The 27,349-nt window shown below is 40.3% G+C and overlaps 1 protein-coding gene across 2 annotated transcripts; it reads left to right on the plus strand.

Annotated features, from left to right (window-relative positions):
• Positions 1–9,665: 9,665 nt before the first annotated feature.
• LOC124881170 (zinc finger BED domain-containing protein 4-like) lies at positions 9,666–11,703 on the plus strand. Of its 2 annotated transcripts, XR_007041549.1 has the most exons (4): positions 9,666–10,042; positions 10,262–10,402; positions 10,484–11,122; positions 11,234–11,703. XR_007041549.1 is itself a non-coding variant. In XM_047386707.1 (2 exons), the coding sequence occupies exons 1-2, from the start codon at positions 10,825–10,827 to the stop codon at positions 11,521–11,523; spliced, it is 588 nt and encodes a 195-aa protein (XP_047242663.1). In that variant the 5' UTR covers positions 10,365–10,824; the 3' UTR covers positions 11,524–11,703. The 2 variants fall into 2 exon arrangements, 1 of the variants encoding a protein (XP_047242663.1); XM_047386707.1 differs by lacking the exon at positions 9,666–10,042 and having other exon boundaries at positions 10,365–11,122.
• Positions 11,704–27,349: the final 15,646 nt, after the last annotated feature.

A 27,349-nucleotide genomic window follows, 5' to 3' on the forward strand; every position in this document is an offset into this window, starting at 1 on the left:
GCGAAGCTTTAAGGGAGGAATATTCTGTGTACACGGACCGGACCTCAGCCACACTTGGTGCTTTCACGATCCAGCAAAAGAAAAGCGAAGCACCCAGGGAGTATTACCGGCGCTTGAGAGCCGTTTACTTCCAAGGACGCAATGCGCCAGGCATTGAGGAGGAACATGCTTTTAAATCCCTGTTCCTCCACAACCTTCATGAAAGTGTGCGATACGAGGTTACTATGTATTGCAGGACCAAGGCCATGAGCATGCAAGAGATCCGCAAATATGCTCAGATGGCGTGGGAAACACGTGCTCGCCCGACCAAGGGATCGGAGAGCGAGGCTAGGGTTTTACAGGTCCAGACTGAAAGAACCAGCCATGCATTAGAAGGTCAGGAAAGGCCTTCAACTAGAACCTATGCGAAGAACAGGTTCTGGGAACAACATAGGTTTGGTCAGTTGGACTGGGGAGGTGGTACTGAATACCAACCACAGTCAAAGTTGCCGGACCACTTCCGGTCGAACAGACGACCTGACCATCACGTGAAGCCTAAAGGTAAACCTGATGGAAGAGGGTGGAACCCACACGCAGAAGGGATTATGGGGAAAGAGATGGAGGAGGCCTTGCGTAAGATGGTGACGGAAGCGGTGCGTCAGGCCACCATGCCCCCACAACCCTTGAAACAGCAAGCTGACCTAGTTAAACCAGACCCAAACATCCCGTCAGCATGACTAGGCGTGGACCCAGTCTCCACAGCCATCAGAGTCTACCTGATCGGATGGGGAGACAAACCTGGGAAACTCCAAGAACCCCTTGGGACTTCTCCAGGAGAAACACCACAAATCATTGCTCCAAGGTTCTTAGGTAAACTGAACCATAATGAACATATAGGTTACCTACACTATCTCACTAGTATAGGAGGACAGGTCAAACTGAGGTTCCATTTTAAAACAGGATCAGAGATCAGCCTGTGGTTCTCGGTCTCGTTTGAGGAGGCGAGTAGGGCCATGCTCTCCCTCAGTAAACCACTTCAGGCTGAATTTCGTGGTGTAAGTATCACCAGCTGCACCCAAAACCGATCATGCATCACTAATTGGGTGGAGCTGGACATTACACCCGAAGACACGGCTCTGGTGCACCCCATCTATAGGTGCACATTAAACAAAGACCTTTGTCTTGGTGGCCAGGACCTGCTGGACAGGCTGGCCCCACTCATTGATGGCCACCAGGACCAACTCCGGGTCCAGGCGGAGGTGCAAAACCCACGGGGCGCACGCAGCGAACGATTCGTTGTGACCAATCAGGTCACCAGCTTAGAGGAGCCCGAAGGACCTCTCAGGCCCTCATCAGAGCCGGTCATGTGCACCTCCGAGACACAGCTGCACCCAGCCATCCAGGAAACTCCTGCCAGAGGCGGTCATGCATTGCTTGGCTCTGTAAAGAACCCAGGTGTGGACACTTACAACCCCAAAGTGGTGGAAGGTGTACACCTGGAAACCATGTTCATACCAGAAGTGCTACTAGCATTCTGGCTGGGACACCCATCAACCATTAGAGAGCTGTATGACCGTTTGTGCCAAAAAGACCCCTTTGTAACTGAGGCACAACACAGCCACACACTCCTTTTAGTAGACGGGCTCCACCCTCTCCTCAAGACAGCCAGTGTGCAGATTGGCATCAAACAGCTCTCCCATGCTGTGGACATTGTTCCAACAGACCAAGGGGGGGTCACGTTATCCGACGCCCATTACTCTCCTGTATGGTGCCATAGGAGCTACAAAGCCACACTCCACACCCTCCAACAGATGGCGCACTGGCCTCCAAGGTCTCACGACACCCAGGTCTACATCAAAGGATGTTTAACCTGCCGCCAGTTTCAGCCATCCCAGCCAACCAGTAAACCTCCGCTTCAGCGAAAGGGGGTTACATTACCTTGGTTCCACCTTCAGACCAACTGGGTCGAACCAGCTCCAAAATTAACAGGAGGTAACAAATTCCTCCTAACTGCGACATGCAGCTTCATCAAGTGGGTTGGATGCTTGTCAGAAAGGGTTGACACCATCATCCCAGCTGCTGCTCTTTGGCTGAACCAGATGAAGTCCTACATCGAACTCTCCTCCCCAAGAACAGAGCTTGTCTCAATGTCCGGGAAAGGAGAGGCCAGTGCATAGGACTAGTTAAATAGGTGCATGTTTCATTAACTCACACTAACATGCACTAATCACTAACAACTTTCTTCAACAGAAATCGTTAAACATATAACTACCTTCTAGGACACAGTCTTAAACTGTAAGTTGACACGATAATTTTCCATAACACTGTATGCACAGCAGACCTCACAAAAGTGTTTAAGAATGATCTAATGGACACACCCATGCTGCCCGAGATTTCATGCAAAATCGTGTTAAAGGAGGTTGGTTCATCTGTAGACAGACCCACCGAGGCACAGATACCCATTGACCTAGTTCTGCTGAACTTAGTAGAGAAATCCTAAGTCCACCACGACAGACACCTTGCAACCTCCACAAACACACCTGGCTTATAGCCTAAATACTGCAATTGGTTTATTCTTTTCTCCCTCTTTCCACATCTAGATAGTTTAGAGACAGGAGTCCTATTAAAACCCATCATCATCCGGAAGAGCCAATGGTTTAAGCCTAAACCTGTTTTAACCATTCGTTTTAGATTACACACCGCATACCAGCAGGTTAAGCGTGTACAGGTCAGGATTGATGCCCTCACATTCATTCCCTCACGGTTCATAGCACCGCCTTTGCCAACGACACAGCCAGGGTCCAGTGCCTAATAGAAGTTGGATGAATAAGCTATGAACCATGATTTTGTTTTGTTCCTTCTATTTTTATATATACATATATATGTACGATATCTGTTATTGTTTCATTTTGTCTCAGGATTACCAAAGCTGATGACCAAAGAATGTAATGATGATATGAATGTATTGTCCTGTATTTGTCTCATTGAACAATGTAGAAAGGGATGAGTTTAGTCAGAGTTAGTTCTGCCCAGGCTAACCTCTATCCTGCCCAGTCGTAGGTTTTGAGTAACACAGAGAGAATTTTGTTTTGTTCTGCTTCGCCACGGATCACTGATTGCTCAGCAAAGGACAGAATGGTCCTAGTAGCTTCAAAGACTGCGATTCATCTCACCCTTTGAACCTAGGGGGGAATGTTGGACCACTTGTTTGCTGAGTATTGGATTATCTGCCCGTTGTTGGACGTCACTGTGCCCCTCCAATGGCATCGGCCATTTTGTACCCAGGACAGCCCGCTCCTACATATCCCATCGAGCATTGCGACTGATATGACTGGGCGTCCCCAGTCTGACGTCACAGGATGCTATATAGGAGGCGCTCATGTTTGAAAAGCCGCCTTCCGCTGGAAACGACCTGGTGATTGAAGAGCGTCACTTTAAGAGAAGAACTCTGTGAAGAGTTTCATTCACTCTCTCTCGTTGGACAACGAACTATTCATAACTGAAGTTTTGGACTAGGAAGGCCAGAGATTTCACTTTTGCCGATCGAAGACGTGAGTTAACACGTAACTGGAGACACGGAGTTTCGGAGAGACGAACCGCTACCGTGTTTCATTTTCAAGTCGACTTTGATGGTCAGATCATATTTTTCCTTTTTGTCAAGAAGACCGAAGGACAAAGACTGACAGTTCCCCTGAAGTTAATTGTGGACGCACAATTAACTCAACCCCACTTTTCCTCGCTCGAATTCCCTCACTCGGAAGAAGACGACACAAGTAAAACCCATTTCCTTTTTTTTATTTCTTTATCAGAAGGCCTGGGCAGGGTCAGAAGCGATCAGAATCGCTGGTTAGGATCTCATGTGTTCTGAATAATATGTGCATGTAACCTTGCTTGTTGAAACTTTGATGTGTTATGTAATATCGGGATCCGCCGCGGTCCTAGAGCTGTTTGTGTTTACTATCTGAACGCGGGTGCGTTGCAAAACTGGACTGTTAAAACGACCTCATGGTAAAATTCTCCATTTTACCTTTGTCTTCAATCTCACTGTGCTAACTTGCCGCCAAAAGTTATCAATCCTTTGTGGTCAGGAGTAAAGGGGGAAGTTTTATGATCAGAAGATCATAAAAGACACTCTAAGCTGCACTCCAACCCCCCACCAGTCATCACCACACCCCCCTTTCATATCCTTTCCCTTCATCTGTTATGCCATAAACTGCTGGTTGACTCAATACATACCCACTACCGTTTGTTGATTTTGCTTATTTAGATGTGTTACCCCTGTGTTTGTAGAATTTTGCATGTTGAGTAGGTGGAAATTAATAAATATTCACATAGATAAAGAGAGAGCGTTTGGTGTTTCATTGTGTGCAAAAAGTGATGTGTCAGTCAAAATAAGGTTCAAGTTCCACACGTTTCGGCAGAAACGGTCGATTAAACAGTGACATCTCCGGCAATAGTTATTAACTATTACGGAGTATTCAACGGTTGTAATTGTCAGAGGCGTTGAGCCACAATTACACCACCAGAAATATCTCTGGTCTCGATTTGTAAATGAGGATTTATGGTTAAGAAATTGATTTTGTCAGATTATGATTTGTAATTATAATTATTGATCAAGATTATTCAATCAATAATCATACTCCCAACACAAGTCTGCTTAGAAACTGAGGTTTTCTGTGTGAAAGAAGCTCTAAAAATTACTTTAACCCACTAGGCCCCTTGGGGGACCAAACGTGTGCTTTCTGCTTGTTTTTTTTTATTTTTTATTCTTAATATCTCAGACAGTTTAAAGGTCAGTTCTATGAAACGTTGCCAGGATTTTCTTTTAACTTTTATTTTTTTAATTTGTTTATCCTTTTGATTGCAAGGTATGTAGAACAAGAGCTACGAATTCAGCATACACTCTTTATCTTTGTTACTAATTTGGTCCCATTGACTCTCATTATGACCAAATATTTTTGATACATTGTAATCTTAGCATTTTATAATACCTTTCCCATGAGCACCAAAATAATCTAAGCCTCTACCTTCATCGGTGGAGGTCGCAGGCTTTGTCTTCTCCCTCCTTCCCCACTGGTCCCTGCTACAGCTTTTTTACAGCTTTTACACTCAACTGGTGTCTCAGCGCAATTGATCAAATTTATTAAGGCCTTAGGTAATCTTTTGTCTTTGTATTATTCTTTTGTATTCGATTATGCATTGGAAATCATTGGACTTGTATATCAAATTAAACTCTTGTTAATCTTAATTTCCTGCTCTTCTCTGTTCTTTCTCACGACATCCGGACTGGGTGAGGTTGAGGCCGTGTTATTTGTTGTAGAATTATTATACCTCAACAGCAGTTTCTGCTGATTGGCTTTGACCAAATTTCTCCTGGTTGTTATATAAACATGACGCTCTCTCCCAGAACTCTCTGTACCAGCTGTGACCTGAATAGGACTATGTGGCCGATTTATAAAATTTCCATCTCTTTTTTCAAGGACAATGGCGCTTCTATCAGTGTTATCAGTCTAATTCTTTCAAACACGCTCACACTTAAATATTTGCACCCTCAGGACTCCACCATGTCCTTGCGAAATCTTTGCTTATGTGTGTGTTGCTTACCCGTGCTGAGGTTTTTTTACTACTTCAAATTGTATCCTGCTAAGGATAGGGTTTAAAATATGATTTTTTTCCTCCTATCTTACCTTACCTAAATGTGTCATTTAATTTCTTTTCATAGATTTTCACAATTCTCAGAAGGATTACCAGCGAAAGCCAAATATTAATATTATTATTTGAAAATTTGGAGTAAAGCTGTTCCTACACCAGTAATCCAGCTTCCTTAGTTAGAATTCAATGGATTGTTTAGTTAGATCTCAGTGGATGCAAATGAGTTATTGTTTGAATGATGGGACTACAACTGCATTATACCAGCGAGCACAAGGATCAATATTAACCTGTTCTTGCTTTATATTGCTTTATAATGATCTCTTTAGAAAGATTGGTTTAGAACCAGCTCTTACCAGTTTACCTCAGAGGATTATCAATGTAATTTGATTTGTTTCTCTGTTTGACTCTCTGTGTCATTGTAATGTTTTTCTTCATGTACAGCGCTTTGAATGCCTTGTTGCTGAGAAATGCTATATAAAAAACCCTATTGTGAATATGGGACAGAAGCATATACTAGATAAGCTTTGTGTATTTCTCCAAAGCTCTGAAGTAAAATTTTAAAATATATATTGTGGTTATAGTATAGGTGACCCAAAATCACCAAAAGATTGTGTTGTCACCTCTCATAATTCTGGAGAAATAAATTCCTGAAAGTATATACTGGATGAGCATTAGTAGGTACTTTGAACCAATATTTCTACAAAAATCTACAGTAAAATTATTAAATATATATATTTTTTTACATAAAACATGAATGTGAACGTAGTAAATATGCCATTAATATAAATGTTACTTTTCAGTTTTCCTCTTAATTTCTTAAAAGTTGCCAGGATCGGCGTCCAGTGTTATGCCGAAAAGAGCATGCCTGCCGAAATTTGCATGTCCTGTTGCAGGAACGTGCATCACTCTAAACACCCTCATATCGTTGCAAAAACAGACTGAAATACGACAGATGAAGAAACTTCTGAAATATTCATGATATTAACATTAATTTTGACATTAATTAAAAAATTACAGTTTTGTTTCCTTTTATCTAAACCTGATGAGTTGAATGTTTTAAACTCGCAGTGTCTCAGGAAGATGTTCTCTGCTTTTGGTACCAACAGCATAATAATTGAAGAAACGCGCACGCTTGTTTCGTGCTATACTCGCGCCACAAGCGAACTACGTCCACCGTGAAAGCTGAAACACCGTATTTTGGCAAAGTTGATCTGCTAAATTCTGAGCTAGCCAACAGAAGTTTTTCAAGCATCCTGTCTGTGCTCCTTACCGGCACCCCCGGGCGGATATCAACATCAGAATTAGCACCTATAGGGCTTGGGAATGGACGTCACACCTCATTGCACTCTCAGATTGCCGCCGCCATACTGTCGGTGGAAACACCAACGTCCCTAACAGAACCTACCAGTAAAAACAATGACCCATGAGCAGAGTAAGTCACGGATTCGGTACAGAAACAAGTTAAACAGCGTATCAGCGAGACAGAGATACCTTGAAAAAAATCAGGCCAGTTAACGGGCTTGACCTGTACAAACATAGTGAGTGGAGCAGCGACTTACACGAGCTTCCAAATGTAACGTTGCCCGGCGTTTTTGGTTATCTTGTGTGTGGATTAAGTGCCTACACACACGAGCAATTCTGAAATTACAAATCCCTGGAATCTCACCTGCAGTTTACCAACGGACGGGTGCAGGATCTTCAGATTTACAGAGTAAATCACATCAACACCGTCTTGCACCCGTACATCCAAAATGCATTGCAAGGCTGATGTCACATTCCCAAGCCCTTAAGTTTAAAAGACAATGCTATCGAACAGTCAAAGAAGACCAAATATGTTTAAAACCTTCATTCTCTTATGAAAATGAAAGAAAACCTATTTTGGCAACCTCTTTCATTAAAACAGTTTAATTTAATTAGTAGGGTTGCACAATATATCTTAAATGTATTGTCGTCGCGATAACAGCCGGTGCGATAGGCATTTTGCACAAAACGGCGTAAACTGCAATAAAAGGTTGGCTCAAATATTTACGTTTATGATTTACATAAATTCTTAAAGTAACACGTTTTGTCAATCACATGAAAGCTTAGAACAGCTGACCCCCTATGTAGGGGGCTGGCAAAGAACTAAGCAATTTTAGTGATAGTTGCTATGGCTGAGAGCAAGACAAGTAAGGAAACTGTAAGTAACGAAGAACTCATGGTTATGAACTGCACATTTCTTATTTGGAAATATTTTGGTTTTACGAGGGACTACATTTTACAAACTAAGGTACTCTGCAAGGCATGCCGAACGCATGTAACAACTACGAGAGGAAACACGATGAATCTTCATTGTCACCTCCAATACAACCACAAAGACCTGTATGAGGAGTTTCAAAAAGCAAGCGCTAGCAAAGTAAAAGTTGCAAACTTTATGAAAAGTAAGAGTACAACAGTCCAGCTAACATCCATGTATCACTACTTATGAGAAAACATCGAAGCGATACAAAGACATAACCGAGGCCATTGCACGTTATATGGCTAAGGACATGATGCCCATGAACACAGTGAGCCGGGAGGGTTTTGTCAGTCTGATATACCGAAGATACAACACCTCGTCACGGAATTACTTTTCCCATGTCGCCATTCCACAAATGTACGAAATAAGACAGTAAAATCCGAACTGAGCCGAGCTGAATACTATGCAAGTACTAGAAACTTTCGGTCAAGTTGCACAACAGAACCATACATGAGTTTTACTGTGCACCACCTCACTGATGACTTTGAACTAAAAACACAGTGTCTAGAGCCTGTGTATTTTCCAGAGTCGCACACCAGTGAAAATAGATCCCTTGGATTACGTGAGGTGTTGTCCAGCTGGGATCTTCAAGAAGACCAACAAGTATGTATCACCTCGGACGATGGTGCGAACATTATGAAAACTACAGAACTAAACAACTGGGTCAGGCTTCAGTGTTTTGGACACAGACTGCAACTTGCAATCAGTAAGTTTATTAATGGCTGTGGCAAAAAACATCTGTTTAGCACTATAAAGGTGTTCTACATAATCAAATCATTTTGAATAGCTCTAATAGATTTAAATTAACATTTTTATGATATTATTGATAAAAATAGTGCTCAATTTGTCATGATTTTGTTTTCTTTTGTTATTGTATTGAAACTAATGTGAGAGAATGGAGTGGAGAGACCACAATGTACATACACAGATACATTTATGAAACTGATACTGTACTGCAGTATAAAAGACATTAAACAGATAGAAAACAGCAGATACAGTCTGACCGCCATCAGGGTGCGGTAGCTCGGACATTTTTAAATAAAACTGACGTGTTGGAATGGAAATTATGTATTTAATTGTAACATTTCTATGAACCCAGAGCAGAAAGACAAACACTGCATCTGGAAAGTATTCACAGCGCATCACATTTTATTATGTTACAGCCTCATTCAAAATTTTATTAATCTATTTCCTCAAATTTCTACAAACAAATACGGAGTATGTGTAGAAATTTGGGGATAGATATTAATACAATTTGTAAAGAGGCTGTAACTTAACAAAATATGAAGCGCTGTGAATACTTTCCTGATGCTCTGTAAGTATTTGTTCATATATTACAAGTCATATCGTCATCACACTATTAGACACTGTTATCACACATCACAGGTTTCTCTAATATCGTGCAGCCCTATTAATTAGTTTCTAAACAAACTTGTATCGGTGTCGAAGGACAACAAACCACTCAAAATGGCGGACGTGGGTCGTTCCCACCGAGTAACGAAGCGTTTACCGTTTTAAGTCTATGATGAACATTTGGTCTTTAAGAAGCTAATCCATTAGTCACCTAAAATGTTCCTAAACTGTAACTGACATGAAAACATACAAACCTAATCTGTGCAGCAGAACTTTAGGGTTGAAATCAGCCTCCAGGATGTTGAGACGCTGCTGATCTTCTTTGTCCTCTTTAGCTGTTTGGGAAATCTCTCCCACTGCTGCACTCTGCCACCGTTTGAGCTGCTGTCTCCACATCTTTGTTGTTAGCTTCTCTTCAAAAGATCCTTTAACAGTTACTGAGTAGTTATAACTCGGCTTCGATCCAAACTCTAGAGATGGAACATTTGAAGCAAAGCTTCGAGGAGTTTACAGAGTAAAAAGGTTCAATGCTTGTGTTGTCTTGCGGTAAACCACGTGACCGATGACAAACGATGCCTCGCATTTCCGTGAACACGTCACTGCTTCATTTCGCGTGTGGAATTTCAAAATAAAAGCGCGATGACACTTGTTGCTTCGTGGGTTGTTGTAGTGGTTTGGTCGCACGTCAGCAGAGATAGGAGCATCTGAGAAGAATGGAGGCAACAAAAAAAGGAAAACTTCTCCCATCTGGAAGTAATTTGAAATGTGTGCTAAAACAAGGTTTGTGTAAAGTGTGTTTGCAGCACATTACCTAATTTTATTTGTATTATTACCAATAATTCTGTATCAATGAACTTTCATGTTTGTATTTCAGGTGAAGTGTTTGTTGGCATTTCAGAGCCATACATGAAAAAGAAAAGGCAGACACCAGCCTGAGTATGACACATATCTTATAGGTTTATTTAAATTGTTTGTGATTTATTTTCATGCATCATACAGGTTCCAGAAAGCAGGTGTTGGATGATGCTGTGATCAATCTTATTGTAAAAGATTCACAGCCCTTTACTGTTGTGGAAGACGAGGCGTTCAGGGAACTTGTTCATTTGCTGAATCCCTCCTATGTTCTCCCTACTAGAAAAGGTTTATGTGTGTACACAACAAGATCAAATGTAGTGCTAACAAATAATTGCAGTAATTTCAATTAATTTCCTTTCCTTCAAGGCATTAAAGAAGATGGTGGAGGAAAAATATGAAAAAAGTAAGAAAAACATTTGACCAGGTCCCTGTTCTCTGTGACCTTCGGAAAAACGGCAAACGAATTGTAACATATTTTCACTCAACCACCAAAGGTAAAGAAAAGCTAGAAGTAGTACAGATACAGATAGGAAGACAGTCACAAAAACCTGTCACTAATATGGACACACGCTGGAATAGCATAACCTCACTATCTTGTCAGGAGTATCAAACAATTGAGGAGTGCTTACCTGTATTATTCCCTTTTTACCAAACAACATTAGAGCTCCCACAAGAGAGAAGGGTCTCAACCTCAAAGATAACCCTTAATGAACATTCTGCACCATGCAGTACTTGTAAAATCAGTCAATATCACCAGTGTTGCTAAACTTCTGTTGGACAACCTTTTAAGACATGTCAGAGAACATGTGGCAAGTATAGGATCCCTGAGCACAATGACAGTGGCCACATTACTTGACCCCAGGTTTAAAACTCTTGGCTTTCTCAGCCGAAACAAGGTACAAGAGGCAGTACGGCGGCTAAAATCTGAATGTACGGCACTAATAGCCAGCAGTGAAGCTTCACTTCCACATCCATCAGATGCAGGAGAAAGCACCAACAACTCTAGTGAGTTTTTATTTATTCTGTAAATTCCTTGACCTTTACATATTAGTTCTGCTGTATTTCAGCTGCTGGTGTTGTATGATTGTATTTAGTTGTTTTGTTTGCTATTTATAGGTGAGCTGTGGTGTCTGCTAGATGAAACAGTGGACCAGAAGAGACAAAGCTTCAATGCCACAGCAGATGCCATACTAGAGGTGGAGCAATACTTGGTAGAAGTTAACTTGAGGAGACATCAGGACCCCCTGGAGTACTGGCATAAACAAAAACATGTGTATCCCTACTTGTACCACATGTCACAGAGGTTCCTATGTTCACCAGCATCCTCAGTGCCTTGCAAGAGTGTGTTTTCCAAGGCTGGGAGGTCATCAGCCAACGAAGAAACTGCCTACAACCACAAACAGTGAAATAAGTCTTGTTCTTGAATAAAAATAATTAACACCCAAATACCCATCCACCAGTAATTTCACATTTAGTGGTTTGATCAGCAAAGACACATCAGTCTCACCCAGGAGAAACAGACTGAATGCTATTAAAAGAGTGACATTCTGTGTGCAGCTAACTATAAAAGATCTGAAGCAGAAGTCCCAGAAAAAGAATTCAAGTTTTTCAGGAAATAAATCACAAACACAAAGCATACAGTGTATCTTTATTGTCAAATCAGTCCACATAAAAATCATATCACATAAAAGAAGACTATTACCACAGATGTCAGCATATTAGCAGAATTATTTTGGGTATAAATCATTTTAAGAACTAAAAATAAATGACACATGGGTTTGAAAAAAAACAAACTTTATTGTGACAATACTGCAAACACTGCCATATTCTGATATTTGAAGTATGAAGGCTGTCACAGCAGCAGATGTCACTAATGAGAAATGAATGAAGCATCAAGTAATGAACCTTTAGGCAAAAACAATGTGCTGTAAAGCTTCATTGCTTCATGAGGCTTCATTTGACCATCACAAGCCAAGTCTTCTTCTTCATCTTCTTCTTCGCTGTTGGCAGACAACAATTTGGTGCATTACCGCCACCAACTGGTGAGGAGTGTGAATCAGGATAAGCACGCTCCAACAGAAATATGACCTGATAAATGCTGGGATGCATATGTGCACTGTCTGTTAGTGAATCATAAATAAAATTATATCTCTGATCTTTCTCTCTAATGTAGTTGAATCGACATCAGAATCTAGTAAAATCCAGGTTGGTATTATCATTAGTGGCATTATTGGACTGATGTCTAAATGATTTATTTTTAATTCTCTTTTCTGTATGATTGTCCAACCAAATATTTTATTAAATGCTCTTTTTTTCTCCCTGCAGGTTTGTAAAATTGCTTGAATGGGGAGGTCTTAACTTTGGCCCTGCAGATTAACTCAGTAGTTTAATGACATCTGATTCCTTCTTCCTTCTAATGACATTTCACCCATCTCTACACGTAAAGCTGAAATTGGAGTTGCTTTACTTGCTCCTGTAATTGAGTGCAAAGCCTGATGTTGAACGGCATCTAGGTTCCTAGGAACTGTGTCAGAATTTGATCCATAAACTATACAACAATAATCAACTGTAGGTCTTATGAGGCTTATGTAAATTACTTTTAAAGCTTGTCTGTCTGACACACACCTGAATAAACACCTCATTATATATAATTTTTTTTTTTATATTTATCAATAACTTTTTGTATATGCATAATGCAGGTTAGTTTTTCACTACAGCCTCTTTGCAACTTTACGACAATTTCAATTTCCACATTCTAATACTTTATTATACAAGTCCAATAAAATCACATCAGAATACTCAATAAGTTTACTTTTAATTACATAACATATCTGAACATTTCCTGGAGTTGACATTTTGTACATCTTAGCAATTAACTCCCACCTTTCTATGAAATTGAATGTTGAAGAGCTTCTATAACAGAACTGCAAAACTGGAGGTTTAATGAATCAACATCACCGCTCATGTTTTTTTCCCTAATTCTTTGTTGAATTATTGTCTTATATTTCTCCCATTCAGCTCTACTACCAGATCAATTAGGCCACTCTCCAGTGTCATCCTTGTGTTAATTCAAGCCAACTTAAATCATTATTGGAAAATTATCACATCCAATAGCTGTGTCTTTAATAACAGTCCAAGAACAGAGCCCTGCCAATGAATCAGAAACTAATGTAATATCAGTGGCTGTCTCTGTACCGATTCTGATATTTCATCTTGTTCCGTCTGCATTACTAATGATTATAAGATGTTTAGACTCCATTAACTCCTCAATAACCAACCCATTCCCATCAGTCCTCTAGTCCCATATTGTGTTGTAGGCATCAAAATCACCACATCATATCACACTTTCATCTAAATGCAATATTACCACTTCCTGTCAATTAGATAATTTCTTACCAGGATTGTAAAAATGTATCACCCTAAATTTCAATTCTTTTGTCCATATTTCAACCACTGTGTACTCAAGTTCTTGTCCTTTTTCCTTGTTTTAGAAAAACTACACATCTTCTCCCCTATCCCTACAAATACTAATATAGCCAGGAACTAGGAACTTGACCCATATGATCATGGCAAACTTTGTTTTCCTGAGGAAGATTCATCAAGAGGAGCTTATTGAAACCAAAAACCCTAAAAGTCGGATCAGTCGGTACTTCATTAATAAGTTCAGCACCAATGCTATGTCCAACCCAAAAAAGTTTTGACAAAATGACACAATTCTACCAAATTAACTACAAAAACTTAGAAGGAATTATGTATCAACTAAGCTGTTCCTCCAGCTGTCTCCATACTTTACCCACAGCTTTCTTTAAGAAAGTTGTTCCTGTTATAGCATCTGATTTGATTCAAATAATAAACTCATCCATGTTGTCAGGAGTTTTCCTCCAGGCCCCAAAAATAGCAATGATCAAACCACTGTTGAAAAAGAATAATCTGGACAAGTTGCTATTGCAAAATTACAGACGCATCTCAAATCTCCCATTTATCAGTAAGATTATTGAAAAAGCTGTGTTTAAATAGTTAAACACCTTTTTAACTATGACCAGCCGCTTCGATGTCTTCCAGTCAGGTTTCCTGCTCACCACAGTACAGAGACTGCCCTTGTCAAGGTATTCAGTGACATCTGCATAAATGCAGACTCTGGAAGAACCACAGTGCTGGTATTATTGGACCTCAGTGCAGCATTCGACACTGTTGACCTTGGTATGTTTTTGGAGCGACTGGAGAACTGGGTTAGTCTTTCTGGTATAGCACTTGACTGATTTGAGTCTTACTTGAAGGACAGGGACTTTTTCGTGTTGGTAGGTAACTTTTCATCAGAGTTGACAAAAATCACATGCAGGGTGCCCCGAAGTCTACATATCTACATGCTCCCCCTAGCTCAGATCATAACAAACATCAAGATAAATTACTATAAATATGCAGATGATATACAGCTCTATATTACAATGTCACCAGATGACTATCAACCTATTCAAGCATTAGGTAGATCCATAGAACAAATAAATGCGTGGATGTGCACTAATTTTCTTCAGTTGAATAAAAACAAACTGAAGTACTTATTTCTGGATCAAAGAAGCAGTGATCAAGAGTCAGCGCACAGCTTCAGTTACTATAGCTAGAAACAACAGATCAGGCCTGAAATCTGGGTGTAGTAATGGATTCAGACCTGTACCTTCAGAGGCACATAAAGACAGTAACAAGGTCGGCGCCAATGTAAGATTAGCATGGATTTTTCATGCATTTTATAATGAAACGCTTTCCCAACCATTTACAAAAGCAAAAAAGTCAATTACCAGTGAGCTTACTTGCATTTAGTTTTTCCATTAATATTTATCTTCATATCTTGCTATCAGAAGAACAGAAGCCATGTTGAGTCCAGGTGTAAAACTTGGTAAATATGTGGGTATGAAATAGTAGGAATACAGTATTTGAAATATTTAGTTTCTTGTTATCAAATGGTGGTAAAAAGGAACAAAATGGCAGCACATGGCTAATGGTAATGGTCTATTTTTGTTTTGCTTGATCATGTTTGTCTTCTCTTCCAGATTGTTCATGACAAGATTTTACTTGATGTTTTTCTTTCTCGAAAAGGTTTTTGCTTCTTTGTTTGTTGCTCTTTGCTATTTTTGAAAACTGTAGTTTTATTTGTTCTGCCCTGTTGACATGTCTTTGTATCAAAGAGACAAATGTTAGGAATAACCTTTGTTAATATGACTCATAGCTGTTTTTCCCATTTATACCATATTGATAGAAAATATAAGTTGTAATGTTTCCCTTTTCTTAGAACAGGATAAGAATGCTCATCAACACACATTACAAGGATAAATGGCCCAAGGTTTGTCACGAATGACCTGAAGCTGGGGCACTGGGTTTGATAGTGGAGCAACTGGTTTGATTAGAAAGCCACAGCACACTTAGATTAAGGATGGACACCCACTACTACACAACCTAACAGATAGACACCACAATGGTGACACATAGTCTACTGATAATCACTGAGGGAGGGCACATCCATTGCATTGCAGGAGAACACGCAGCTTTCCCTCAGCTTGGATTGAAACATCTATGAAATCTACAATCAGTGCAGCTATGCATATTAATGGTGCTGTGCACAAAGATTCAAATGAAGCTCAACACCAAGATGAGCTGTGAGATACTGAATGTAGGTGACAGAACCGCTGGTCAGCTGCAGTGAAATAATGACATACAACTAACAAAGATTTGTTTGCAGTTATAAGAAACTGGACTGAATTTGACTATTTCTGTTTGGATTTAATCCCCTTAACATAAACACAAGAGATAAATATTGTCTCTGTTTAGCCCGATTATTAGAGCGGCCCAATTTCAATCTCTGCAAATGACTGCTTAGATGTGGTACCTACTGTATACTCTAGGTGGCACATATGAAGTAAACAAAGTTTTCTAAATTTATATTTGGTCAGTTTGATAGACATGCACTGCATTTTATGCCCACATGATATATTTTCAATTCAATTCAGTTTATGTATATAGTTTCAATTCACAACAAATGATACGTCAAGGCACATTACATGACAAACAGATCTGATTCATATGCACAATTATTTGATCAAATCAGTCCGATTGTATAGACGGATTTAAATAACATACATTCCAATACAGTTCTAGTTAAATTGCAGCACAATAAAAGTGGTTAAAAAGTTTTCTACTCAGGGCGGATCTCATCCAACCCCGAAGCCTCGCCACCGCGGAGCTTTTTAACCACCTCGGTGACTTCAGCCTGGGTGATGAAAGAGTCCAACCCCGAGTCCCCAGCCTCTGTTTCCACCAGGGAATGCGTGATGGCAGGATTGAGGAGATCCTCGAAGTACTCCTTCCACCGGCCGATAATGTCCCCAGTCGAGGTCAGCAGCTCCCCACCCCCACTGTAAACAGTGTTGGCGAAGCACTGCTTCCCCTTCCTGAGGCGCCGGACGGTTTGCCAGAATCGCTTTGAGGCCAACCGGTAGTCCTTATCCATGGCCTCACCGAACTCCTCCCAGGTCCTAGTTTTTGTCTCTGCTACTGCCCGGGCCGCGGCACGCTTGGCCCCACGGTACCCGTCAGCTGCCTCAGGAGTCCCACAGGCCAACCATAGGACAATTATAGGACTCCTTCTTCAGCTTGACAGCGTCCCTTACTGCCGGTGTCCACCACCGGGTTCGGGGATTGCCACCGTGACAGGCACCGCAGACCTTACGGCCGCAGCTATGGGCAGCAGCATCCACAATAGATGTGGAGAACATGGTCCATTCGGACTCTATGTCTCCAACATCCCTCGGAATCTGGTCAAAGCTCTGCCGGAGGTGAGAGTTGAATACATCCCTGGCTGAGGGCTCTGCCAGACGTTCCCAGCAGACCCTCATTATGCGCTTGGGCCTGCCAAGTCTGTCCGGCTTTCTCCTCCTCCAGCGGATCCAACTCACCACCAGGTGATGATCAGTGGACAGCTCAGGACCTCTCTTCACCCAAGTGTCCAAAACATGCGGCCGACGGTCTGATGATACGACAACAAAGTCGATCATCGACCTCCTGCCTAGGGTGTCCTGGTGCCAAGTGCACTGATGGACACCCTTATGTTTGAACATGGTGTTCGTTATGGACAATCCGTGACTAGCACAGAAGTCCAATAACAAAACACCACTCGGATTCAGATCGAGGAGGCCATTCCTCCCGATCACGCCGCTCCAGGTGTCACTGTCGTTCCCCACGTGGGCGTTGAAGTCCCCCAGCAGAATAATGGAGTCCCCGGGAAGGGCACTATCCAGCACCCCTGACAGGGACGCGAAGAAGGCCGGGTATTCTGCACTACCACTCGGCCCGTAGGCCGAAATGATAGTCAGAGACCTCTCCCCAACCTGAAGGCGCAGAGATGCGACCCTCTCATCCACTGGGGTAAACCCCAACACGAAACGGCTGAGCTGGGGGGCAACAAGCAAACCCACACCAGCCCGCCGCCTCTCCCCGCAGGCCACTCCAGAGTAGAAGAGAGTCCAGCCCCTCTCAAGGAGATGGGTTCCAGAGCCCACGCCGTGCGTGGAGGCGAGCCCGACTATTTCTAGTCGATATCTCTCGACCTCCCGCACCAGCTCAGGCTCCTTCCCCCCCAGCGAGGTGACATTCCACGTCCCTAGAGCCAGCCTAAGCATCCGGGGATCGGGCCGCCGAGGTCTCCACCTTCGTCCGCCGCCCAATCCTCTTTGCACCGGTCCCTCACGGTTCCCCCTGCAGGTGGTGGGCCCACTGGGGGATCTACCAATACTTTTCTGGATTAAATAGATTACAGTGGATAAACAAAGTCTGCAAACAGTTTTTAATGTGTGTGTAAATTTATCAAGTGTAAACAGAAAGCACCGTATTTGTGTTAGTATTTGTATGATATTGAACATAAATAGAGTACATTTTAATTTATATGATATGAAGCATCTGTTAGTTGAGTGTTGATCTGAACCAGATGTTCCACCAACAGGGCAGATTTCATGTGAGTTCAGGCACTGACCTTAATGACCACAGTGATTTCTTGTTTTAAAGGTACCATAGCATTTTCTTATGTCTGCAAAAAACGAATAACACAAATTATGGCTCATAAAGTTCCATTTTATAGACAAACAATGCAAGTGACAATAATTGTCAGGAGGGAAGGGATGAGCAACTGGATTCAAAACGATCCTCATAATGACTGTCATCGTTTTAATAAAAAATGCTTTATCTCTACAGTAATCATCACACACCCCTAAGGGCCAGGAAGCTGGAAAGTTAGAACTATCATGAAAAAAATTAATTGAATATGTTGGGATCCACAGCCATGGAAACAACATTAAAACTCCGGTACAAACTTTTCTGGAACTTTCAAAATACATTGCATTTAACTGACTTCCAGCAACTGAGGAAAGGGGGGTAGCAGCGGACTTCCCATGAATCCACTGGCTGTATAATAGCAACCCCTTTCCAATGGTCCGACCTCTTTCCACTGCTCCTCTGAGGGACCAGGATAAGGGAGGCCCAGCGTGCTAATGTCTCTTTGCTAGCAAACGAGACATAAACTCTTCCACTGGATCCGAGAGTGTCATACGATCATCGGTCATATGCACTAAGATAAGTACAAATGGATCACTGTCTGTGTACCCGGTGATTTCATTTATGAACGGGGTAATCAAGGTACAAGCATTGCTTGACTGTTCTCTCTGAGATCTGCAGAACGAACTATTTCCAGAGAGTTCTCAGCACAACGCCGAGTGCAGCTGTTCCCCAAGGAGGACAACGGAAGCCGCATCACCGTGGTAACGTGCAGTTTGGTGGGCCCGACAGAGCGGCCGAACCTTCAAACCCCTCCGCAGCTAAGGAGGTTAGCTGTAGCTAACCATTGTTCACTGTGGATGCTTTCTTCAAACTTCGTCGTCGTCCAGACAACTCAGCAAGGTTCATGACGTTAGGGTTTGGACAGAACAACAATAATAGAAAGATTTAGATTGAAATGATCTAAACGTTTTTCATTTTCATGAAGTTTGGTTTTGTTTGTGTTGAACTCAGCTATCTTGGTGCTAGCAGAATATCTGCAGCACACATGTTCAGTTTGTGCTCTGTGATGGTGTGTTTTAAAGTTAAGACAAACTTTACTTGAAGGGTGATTTTAAACAGAAGATTGATCATAACGTGCCGTCCGCACTTATGCATTTTAACCCATTTATTGACATTATTTTTAAAGGTGTGTGTTTGATTCTGGTGCAAAGCTATCAGCCTCCCTTGTTAGCTTCAACTGCTAACAGGTAAGGACATGTGCTTGCTGCCAAATAATATTTACCCAGAAAGGTTTAGTTTTCAATCCAGTAAATAATGTGTCCGTCACATCATTTTACTAAATTTGATAACTAAGTAAACACCATTAAGCCCCATTTCTCCAGAAAGATTTGGCTCTTTTCCAAAATATTCCCTTAAATTTTTTACCATTTCCTTTAATAATATTTCTTTAAATATTATTTTAATAAATAAAGACAGTTAATGAGACCCCGTTGAGAATTAGTCATCCAGAAGGTTGGTTTATTCAGCAGGTCATTTTTAAAACATTATTTTATTAAAATAATATTTGATCTGATCTTGCATTGTGAAGGGTTGTCTACACGTTTGCTGATTATTGCCTAAGTTGGTTCCAAGACTAACTTAACTTCATTTCAGATTCTTCAAGATAATCCTTGGTTCTCAAACATAAACATTGCATGGTAATGTTGCATCACTCTTTTGGTCATGATTTTTAACCATCTTTAATCAACTTGTTTATATTGTACATAGTCCATTAGTCTTCGTTATTCTTTAATTCTGCTTGGTAGTTTAGTTGGATTGTTTTAGCATAGTAAAGAGTTTGTTGATTGAAATATGTTTGACTTTGAGTTGACTTATTTTTGTTAATAAATTCTTGTATTTTAAGAAATTGTGTGAATTCATTCCATATATGTGCAGAGTTTATGCTGTTCAATAATGTCAGAGCTCGTCTCACACATTTCTATTTTGTCCTAATACCATCGCCTTACTGGGCTGGTATTCACAGGACAACCCTTAACAGACCGAAATATTATTTGATAAAATATTAAATTATTAATATTAAATATTAAACAATATTCTCAGATTCATTATCCTAACAAATATTAATCCATTGTGATATATTTATCATGAAAAAAATCTAAACAAACAAGACAATCTGATTCAATCATGAACGTATTCAAAGTACAGCATAGTTATAAAACAGTACAGTGTAGTTTTTATTTCATTTGATAAAATGATTTTAATAAGGAACCCAGTTGGTTGCATAGAGTCACTGGCCTTGCAGCAATCCCCCCCTCTGACAATTCTAGACACTATCAGGTACAAGAGAAGAATACAGTTAAATTCCGCAGGAGGGTTGACTCCCTTAGTTGAAATAGACTAATTAAATTCTACGTTAAGGACGGCGGAGTCCTCTGTTAGGAAACTAATAAAAGGAGCGAGTGAGTGTGAGAGTGGAAAAATAGCCACCACTAGGTGACTGTTTTTCATATAAATTAAACAAGGAACAAATGGTGAGCCGTTGCGGATGCATGTAGGCAAGAAAATTACACCTTAACGGGTTGAAGTGAATTTTACCGCAACAGGTTAGTTGATCACCATCTTGTTTAAAAGGTATTTCCAGTATTTAGAACACACCAGGTGTTAAAACCATACTGGAACTAAAAGTCGCCTAAAAATGGGTAAGGGACAAAGTAAAGAAAAACAAAAGTTACTTGATAATTTATCATGCAAAGATTGGAAAGTAGTAGAAAAGGAAGAACCAACAGCTGTGGAACCATTATGTTACTGGGTAAAACATTATAACTTTAATGGAAAGTTATCCATGGCTGCCTTAAAAGACTTACAAGGTAAAATAGCTAACAAATGTAAACAAAATGAAAAACAAATGAAAAGAGAAGGTTATGCACAGACAACGGTATGGTGTAAAATAGCAAGACAGCGAGAGGAAGGTGAAAGAGTGGCGCGACAAAGAAGGGAAGAAAAGAAAAAAGAGGAAAAAGAAAGAGAACAGGCAGGTAAAGAAAAAGGAAAAGAAATAATGTTTCACCGAAAGGAAGATGATGAATATTCAGGTCCTTATGCAGCCTTACAGCAACAATTAGCCCAACAAGATGAAGAGGCGGCTGGGGAAGATGAAATAACTGAGCCTATGGCTCCCCCTGTCGCCCCATTTCCCGAAAATCCACCTAAATATACACCAAAAGATATAGGAAGTAAGCCTAAATTACGGAAACACGGCGCAGTAGGAAGCTGGTCAACAACCCTATCTGGGGGCTTTAATAGTGTGTTAAGCCCTCCCAGGGAACCTCAAAAGTTACCAAGTTTTGAGGAAGAGGGACTTGAAGTACAGACTTTCCCTCTGATAGAACTTCCAAATCCACGATCAGGACAGAATGATCCGGCTGTAATAAGGGTATATCGAACATGGACACAAGATGATATTAAAAAGGCAGTAGAGGGCATTCCCCACCCTAGAGAAGATGTTGAGGAATGTTTGAAACAAATGGAAGACCTTAGACGTTCTTATCACCTGAACGGAGCAGAAGTACAACAGGTGTGGATGTGCAAGTTAGGCCCTGACTGGTTTCATGTTAAAGGAACTTATACGCCTACTCAAGCAGATGGTACCAACCGAGTTGCTGACAGTGATGATCTGACAAGACATGTGAACCCCCTATTGGAAAGAATTAAAGCTAAATATAAAAAGAGAGCAAATTACACTGAAATAGGAAGGTGCCGACAGAAACCAGATGAACCATTTGATGAATATTGAGCAAGAATGGGAACGGTGTTCAAGGTTCACAGTGGTCTAGAACCAAGTGAAGATGTAAACAGTGCCTTCCAACAACAGTTAAAAAATGCACTCCATTCAGGTTCGTCACCTGAAATACATGGCCATTACATAGGAATGAGTGGAGGCTCATTACAGGATTACATCAACCATGCCCTGCATGCAGAAAAAGTTATAAAAAGTAAAAAGACCAAACAAAAAGACACAGTGTTCTACCACGAGGAAGAGACAGCCTGTTTTGATAATGCAGTTTATTATCAACAAACACGAGGCAGGGGTAGAGGTCGAGGAAGAGGTAGAGGCAGAGGACATTTTGGAGCACAAAATCCACCCTTGGTGAAATGACAGAAAGGGTACTTTTGACTGAGGAGGGAGAAAATATATTAAATCTGGAATAACTGTTCTATGTAGAAACAATTAGACCAGAAATAGTTGATAGTACAAGGCACACCTATCACGTTCCTTTGTGATTCTGGAGCATGTAGAACCACCCTCAGAGAGCCACTACCACATGCAAAGCCTAGTGGAAATTATGCTGTGGTCAGAGCAGCCCAAGGAGTGACAAAAAGGGTTACTGAGACTGAACCCATATGGCTCAGAGACCCGGAAGGAAAAACATGCCAACTTTCGGTACTGATATTGCCAGAATGTCCAGTAAATCTATTAGGTAGAGATGCAATGGTCGCCTTACAACTAATCATATTGCCAACTCCTGATGGATTAAAAATAGCTAGGGAAAGGCCTGAAAATGTATATGTAATGCAGGGAGTGGGAACCCCAAACTATTACTATACATTGGACATCCCAAATAAAGCACCAACTTCCATGGGGTCATTTCTCGTAGATGAAGGAAAAAATTCCATACAAAACCCTCAGGATGTAATGTCACCTGATGACCTACATGTTACAATGTGGTACACAAACAAACCAGACACCAAATACAAAAGCGAATTTGACAAAATCACTCCAGTAAAAATAACAGTGTCATATGTGTACTCAGACGTGACGGCAAATGCCGCAGCTGCAGTAATACTGCCAGATACAGTCAAAAGGTTGTTTAGACAATACTCAGAACCTGATATCTCACTGTGTAAAGAGACAACTGAAGAATGGAAAAACTTGGGCCAATTAGTAAACAGTGGTGAAAGAGCAAGAGATTGGGTTGCAACAGGTGTAAACACCTGGTACAGTCAATCAATCCTGATGACAAAAAAGGCATTGTTTTGGACAGTGACTGTCCAATCCGGAGTGCATCTAGACAAAAAGGAAAAGTGACATATCTTCTTTACTAAGGAACAAGAGGAACTGTTGAAGCTGGTTCCTGAAAAACTATGGTCTCAAGGGCCAACAGATGTTGGCCTAGTCAAAACAGCGCTTCCTGTTGTAATAAGACCCAAAACAGAATACAGGCCTAGAGTGAAACAATACCCGCTAAAACCTGATGCAATGATAGGAATTGAACCAGTTATTACAGATTTGAAAAAGGCAGCAGTGTTGATTGAATGTGCTGAGTCACCCTGTAACACTCCTATATTCCCTGTAAAAAAGGCACCTCCATCTGTAGGGTGGAGGATGGTTCAGGATTTACAAGCAGTTAATAACGCAGTCATTCAAAGATCGCCGTGTGTAGCAGATCCACACACACTGTTGAATTCTCTGAACCCAAAAGCTAAGTTTTTCACTGTAGTGGACATAAGCAATGCATTTTTCTCTGTGCCACTGCATAAAGACAGTCAGTACTGGTTTGCTTTCACATTTAAAGGAAAAAGGTACACCTACACAAGGTTACCTCAGGGATATTGTGAGAGTCCAACAATCTACTCTCAAGTTTTGACCTCCAGTCTGTCCACCTTCGAGCCTCCACAAAACAGTCAACTATTAACATATGTAGATGACATACTGGTGGCATCAGAAACAGAAGAAGCATGTAAACAGGACACTTTAGCTCTCCTAACACATCTAGCAGGAGAAGGCCATAAAGTAAGCAAAAGCAAGTTGCAATTTTGCAAAGAAACAGTAAAGTATTTGGGTCATCAATTAAGTTCAGGAGGAAGAACAATAATGGAAGAGAGAAAAACAACAATATTACAAGCACCAAAACCAATAACAAAAAAGCAAATGATGTCTTTTCTGGGTCTGGCAAACTATTGCAGAAGTTGGGTGCCCAATTATGCAGAAATAACAGCACCACTGCAAAAACGTATGTATCAGAAGGAACTTAAAATGTCTGATGCCCTGGAGTGGGATCTTGAAGCAGAAAATGCACTTTGCAGCTTAAAACAGGCCATGGTAAGCAGCTGTGCATTGGCACTACCTGATTACCAGAAAGAATTTGTGCAAATGGTGGATTGCAAAGGACATTTTATGACATCAGTTTTGACACAACTACATGGAAACAAATATAGGCCTGTGGCCTATTTTTCCACTAAAATGGATGCTGTTGCTTGTGCTCTACCCCACTGCGTGAGAGCAGTTATCGCAGCATCTCTAGCTGTGACATCAAATGCAGACATAGTACTTTTCCACCCACTGACATTAAAAGTTCCCCATGCAGTATCAGCTCTGCTCTTGCAAACAAAAATGAGTTTCCTGTCACCAGCAAGACATCTGTCATGCATGTCTATCTTACTGTCACAACCACATCTAAAAATAGAACGTTGCACAATGCTGAATCCAGCAACACTGATACCAACAGAAGAAGATGGTGAAACGCATGACTGTGAAACATTAGCTGAAGAAACAGCAAAAAGCAGAGCAGATTTAAAAGATACTCCTCTACAGAAAGGTGAAACATTATTTGTAGATGGTTCCTCTAAAAAAGATGAAAAAGGGAAGACAAAAACAGGATATGCTGTGGTCACTCATGATAGGGTGTTGAAAGCAGAAGCGCTGCCTCAACACTACTCTGCACAAGCTGCAGAGTTAGTGGCTTTAACTGAAGCATGCAAATTAATGAAAGATAAAGTAGCAACCATCTACACAGACAGCCAGTATGCTTATGCAACAACCCACACATTTGCACAACACTGGAAAAACCGAGGTATGATAACATCAACCGGAAAACCAGTCACACATGCAGCATTACTGACGGAACTGCTACAAGCTGTGCAATTACCAAAAGAACTAGCAATATGCAAATGTGTGGCACACACAACAGGAACTGACCCAGTTTCAATTTTTTACAAAATGAAACATTAAAAGACATGCAACAACAATCACCAAAGCAGGAACAACAACAATGGCAAAGAAAAGGGGCTGGTTTTGGGGAAATGTTTGGAAAATATAAACAACTAGTGTTTTCTATATTAACGTCTATTGCTGTGTTTGCAGCTATTCTCACCTTATGTGGATGTTGTTGTATTCCTTGTATAAGAGCCTTGTGTTCTTGAATAATCACCTCTGCTATACAACCAGTTAAAACAGAGCTCTCAGAGATGTATGCCCTTATAAGACCAGACGAGGACTCAAATGAAGACCCTGATGAGACAAGCAACGAAGAGACGTCCCTGCATTTTCCAGACTTGTATCCAGACCCTGATGGTTATTAGGGAGGTCCTGTGAGTGTAACTTTTTATGCATTGCAATGATTTCATGACTGAAAATCTGAAAAGAAGTAGTCACTGAATGATGTTTAAAATTGATATAATGCTAAACTGAATAAACAGGAGGGAAATGTTAGATAAATGTACATACATTATTCAGTTTTCATTCTACATTACTCATTTACTATCTAGATGTGCTGTTTATATTACTGATTGAGAATGGTTGTTATTTCCTTATATGCATAGAGGAATATGATGTTGCAACATGAGCACAGGATGTGAGAACAGTCTGTTCTCACATAAAGATAAACTCCCTCAGCAGTTGAAACCTCATGTAACTAGGGCGTTCCTTATCTAATAAAAGCATGAAGAGCGGAGACTGTCTTCAGAGTGTGTTTGGAGGATTGTAACTGAGACAGTCTCCGGGACACTCTCCTTGCAAGTTAAAACAAACTAACTTCTCTGTGTCTTTCTTTGTGCAGATGTTGTAATGAGTGTTGGGGTTTAAACCTAACACTCCACACAGACAAATTTTTTAAACCTATATTTCTGTTAATTATAATGATTTTCTGCTTACAGCTAATGAAAACATGATTAAAATAAGATTAAAATATTACACCAGACCAATAAAAAACATTTTAATACAGAAATGTGGGCCTAATGAGAAGTATGTTTAAAGGGTCGAGCCTTATGGGAATGCGTGTTCTAATTTATTGAATATGACTGTAAATTAGATCATCAACAAACTTTTATTAACAGTGAAAGATAGTTGGGCTACTTAAAAATACATGTATCAAATAATGGTTCCACTTAGTAATCAATTACTTACACAGAAAAGCAGAGAAGGTCTTTGAATCGATCTTTGCTCTCAATCATCTTGACATGTTTTGTTCTTAGTGTTTTTAAGCCACCATTTAGGACTAAAGCATTTGATAATAGTTTGCAACAGTAGGAATGTGTTTTAAATACGACCTGTATTTATTTCAGTTGCTTTTTTGGCTTTTAATTTTGCCAACATGTTTCTTCTGATTGAAAGCAATTTAATTTTTTTAGACTTCCATCTTCAGTCAGAGAGAGAATATGTGGAAGGAGCTAATGATTAGGGTGATGGTAAGGTGGCGTTCCAACCTCAAAGACTTGAAGCTAATCACAAAATATGAATGGTCAAATATGCCAGTGGAAACATGGAATAAGCTTTTTTAGCAATTATAAGAATTGTGGTTGGCAACAAAGATTTTCTATTCATTACTGAGAAGGTTTTCGACATGACAGTTTTGTTACCATACAAATAAAAACAGATTTTTTTTTCCCCCAAAGATGATTCCCTTTGTATATTGTTTTATTATCTTTAGGGAGGTTTATATCTAACTTTCGATCAGTAAAAAGCATGATAATAAAAATAATAATATAAATCTATATTTTTATTATTTCAATGTAATGAATATATGCACGTTTTCAAAATCCTGAATGACTTCTTTGTTTTTACCAAACATTAAGAAGATAATAAAACTTTACAGTCCGATGACAGTTATAAAAGAACGTGGGAAATCAGAAAAAGAAAATGCAGATGATTAGGTCAAAATTGGTTAATATTAATACACCAAGAATTTATTCATTTTAAAGAAGTATTATTCATGACTCTGTAACAAAACATCAGAAAGAACGTTTCTTCTCAGTAAATTAAAAGAGAAACAACGTTTTGAGATAACAAATCTAATGTAGTCTCAGGGGTTTGCAGTACTTTTAGCTGTAGTAACCTGAACCTTATTTCTAAAGAACTGAACTGAACAGAGATCCTTTAGGACCGTTTCGCTGGAATCTCTTCCCACTTTTATTTTATAT

The sequence above is a fragment of the Girardinichthys multiradiatus genome, chromosome 14 (assembly GCF_021462225.1).
Source record: "Girardinichthys multiradiatus isolate DD_20200921_A chromosome 14, DD_fGirMul_XY1, whole genome shotgun sequence".
Classification (NCBI taxonomy): Eukaryota; Metazoa; Chordata; class Actinopteri; order Cyprinodontiformes; family Goodeidae; genus Girardinichthys; species Girardinichthys multiradiatus.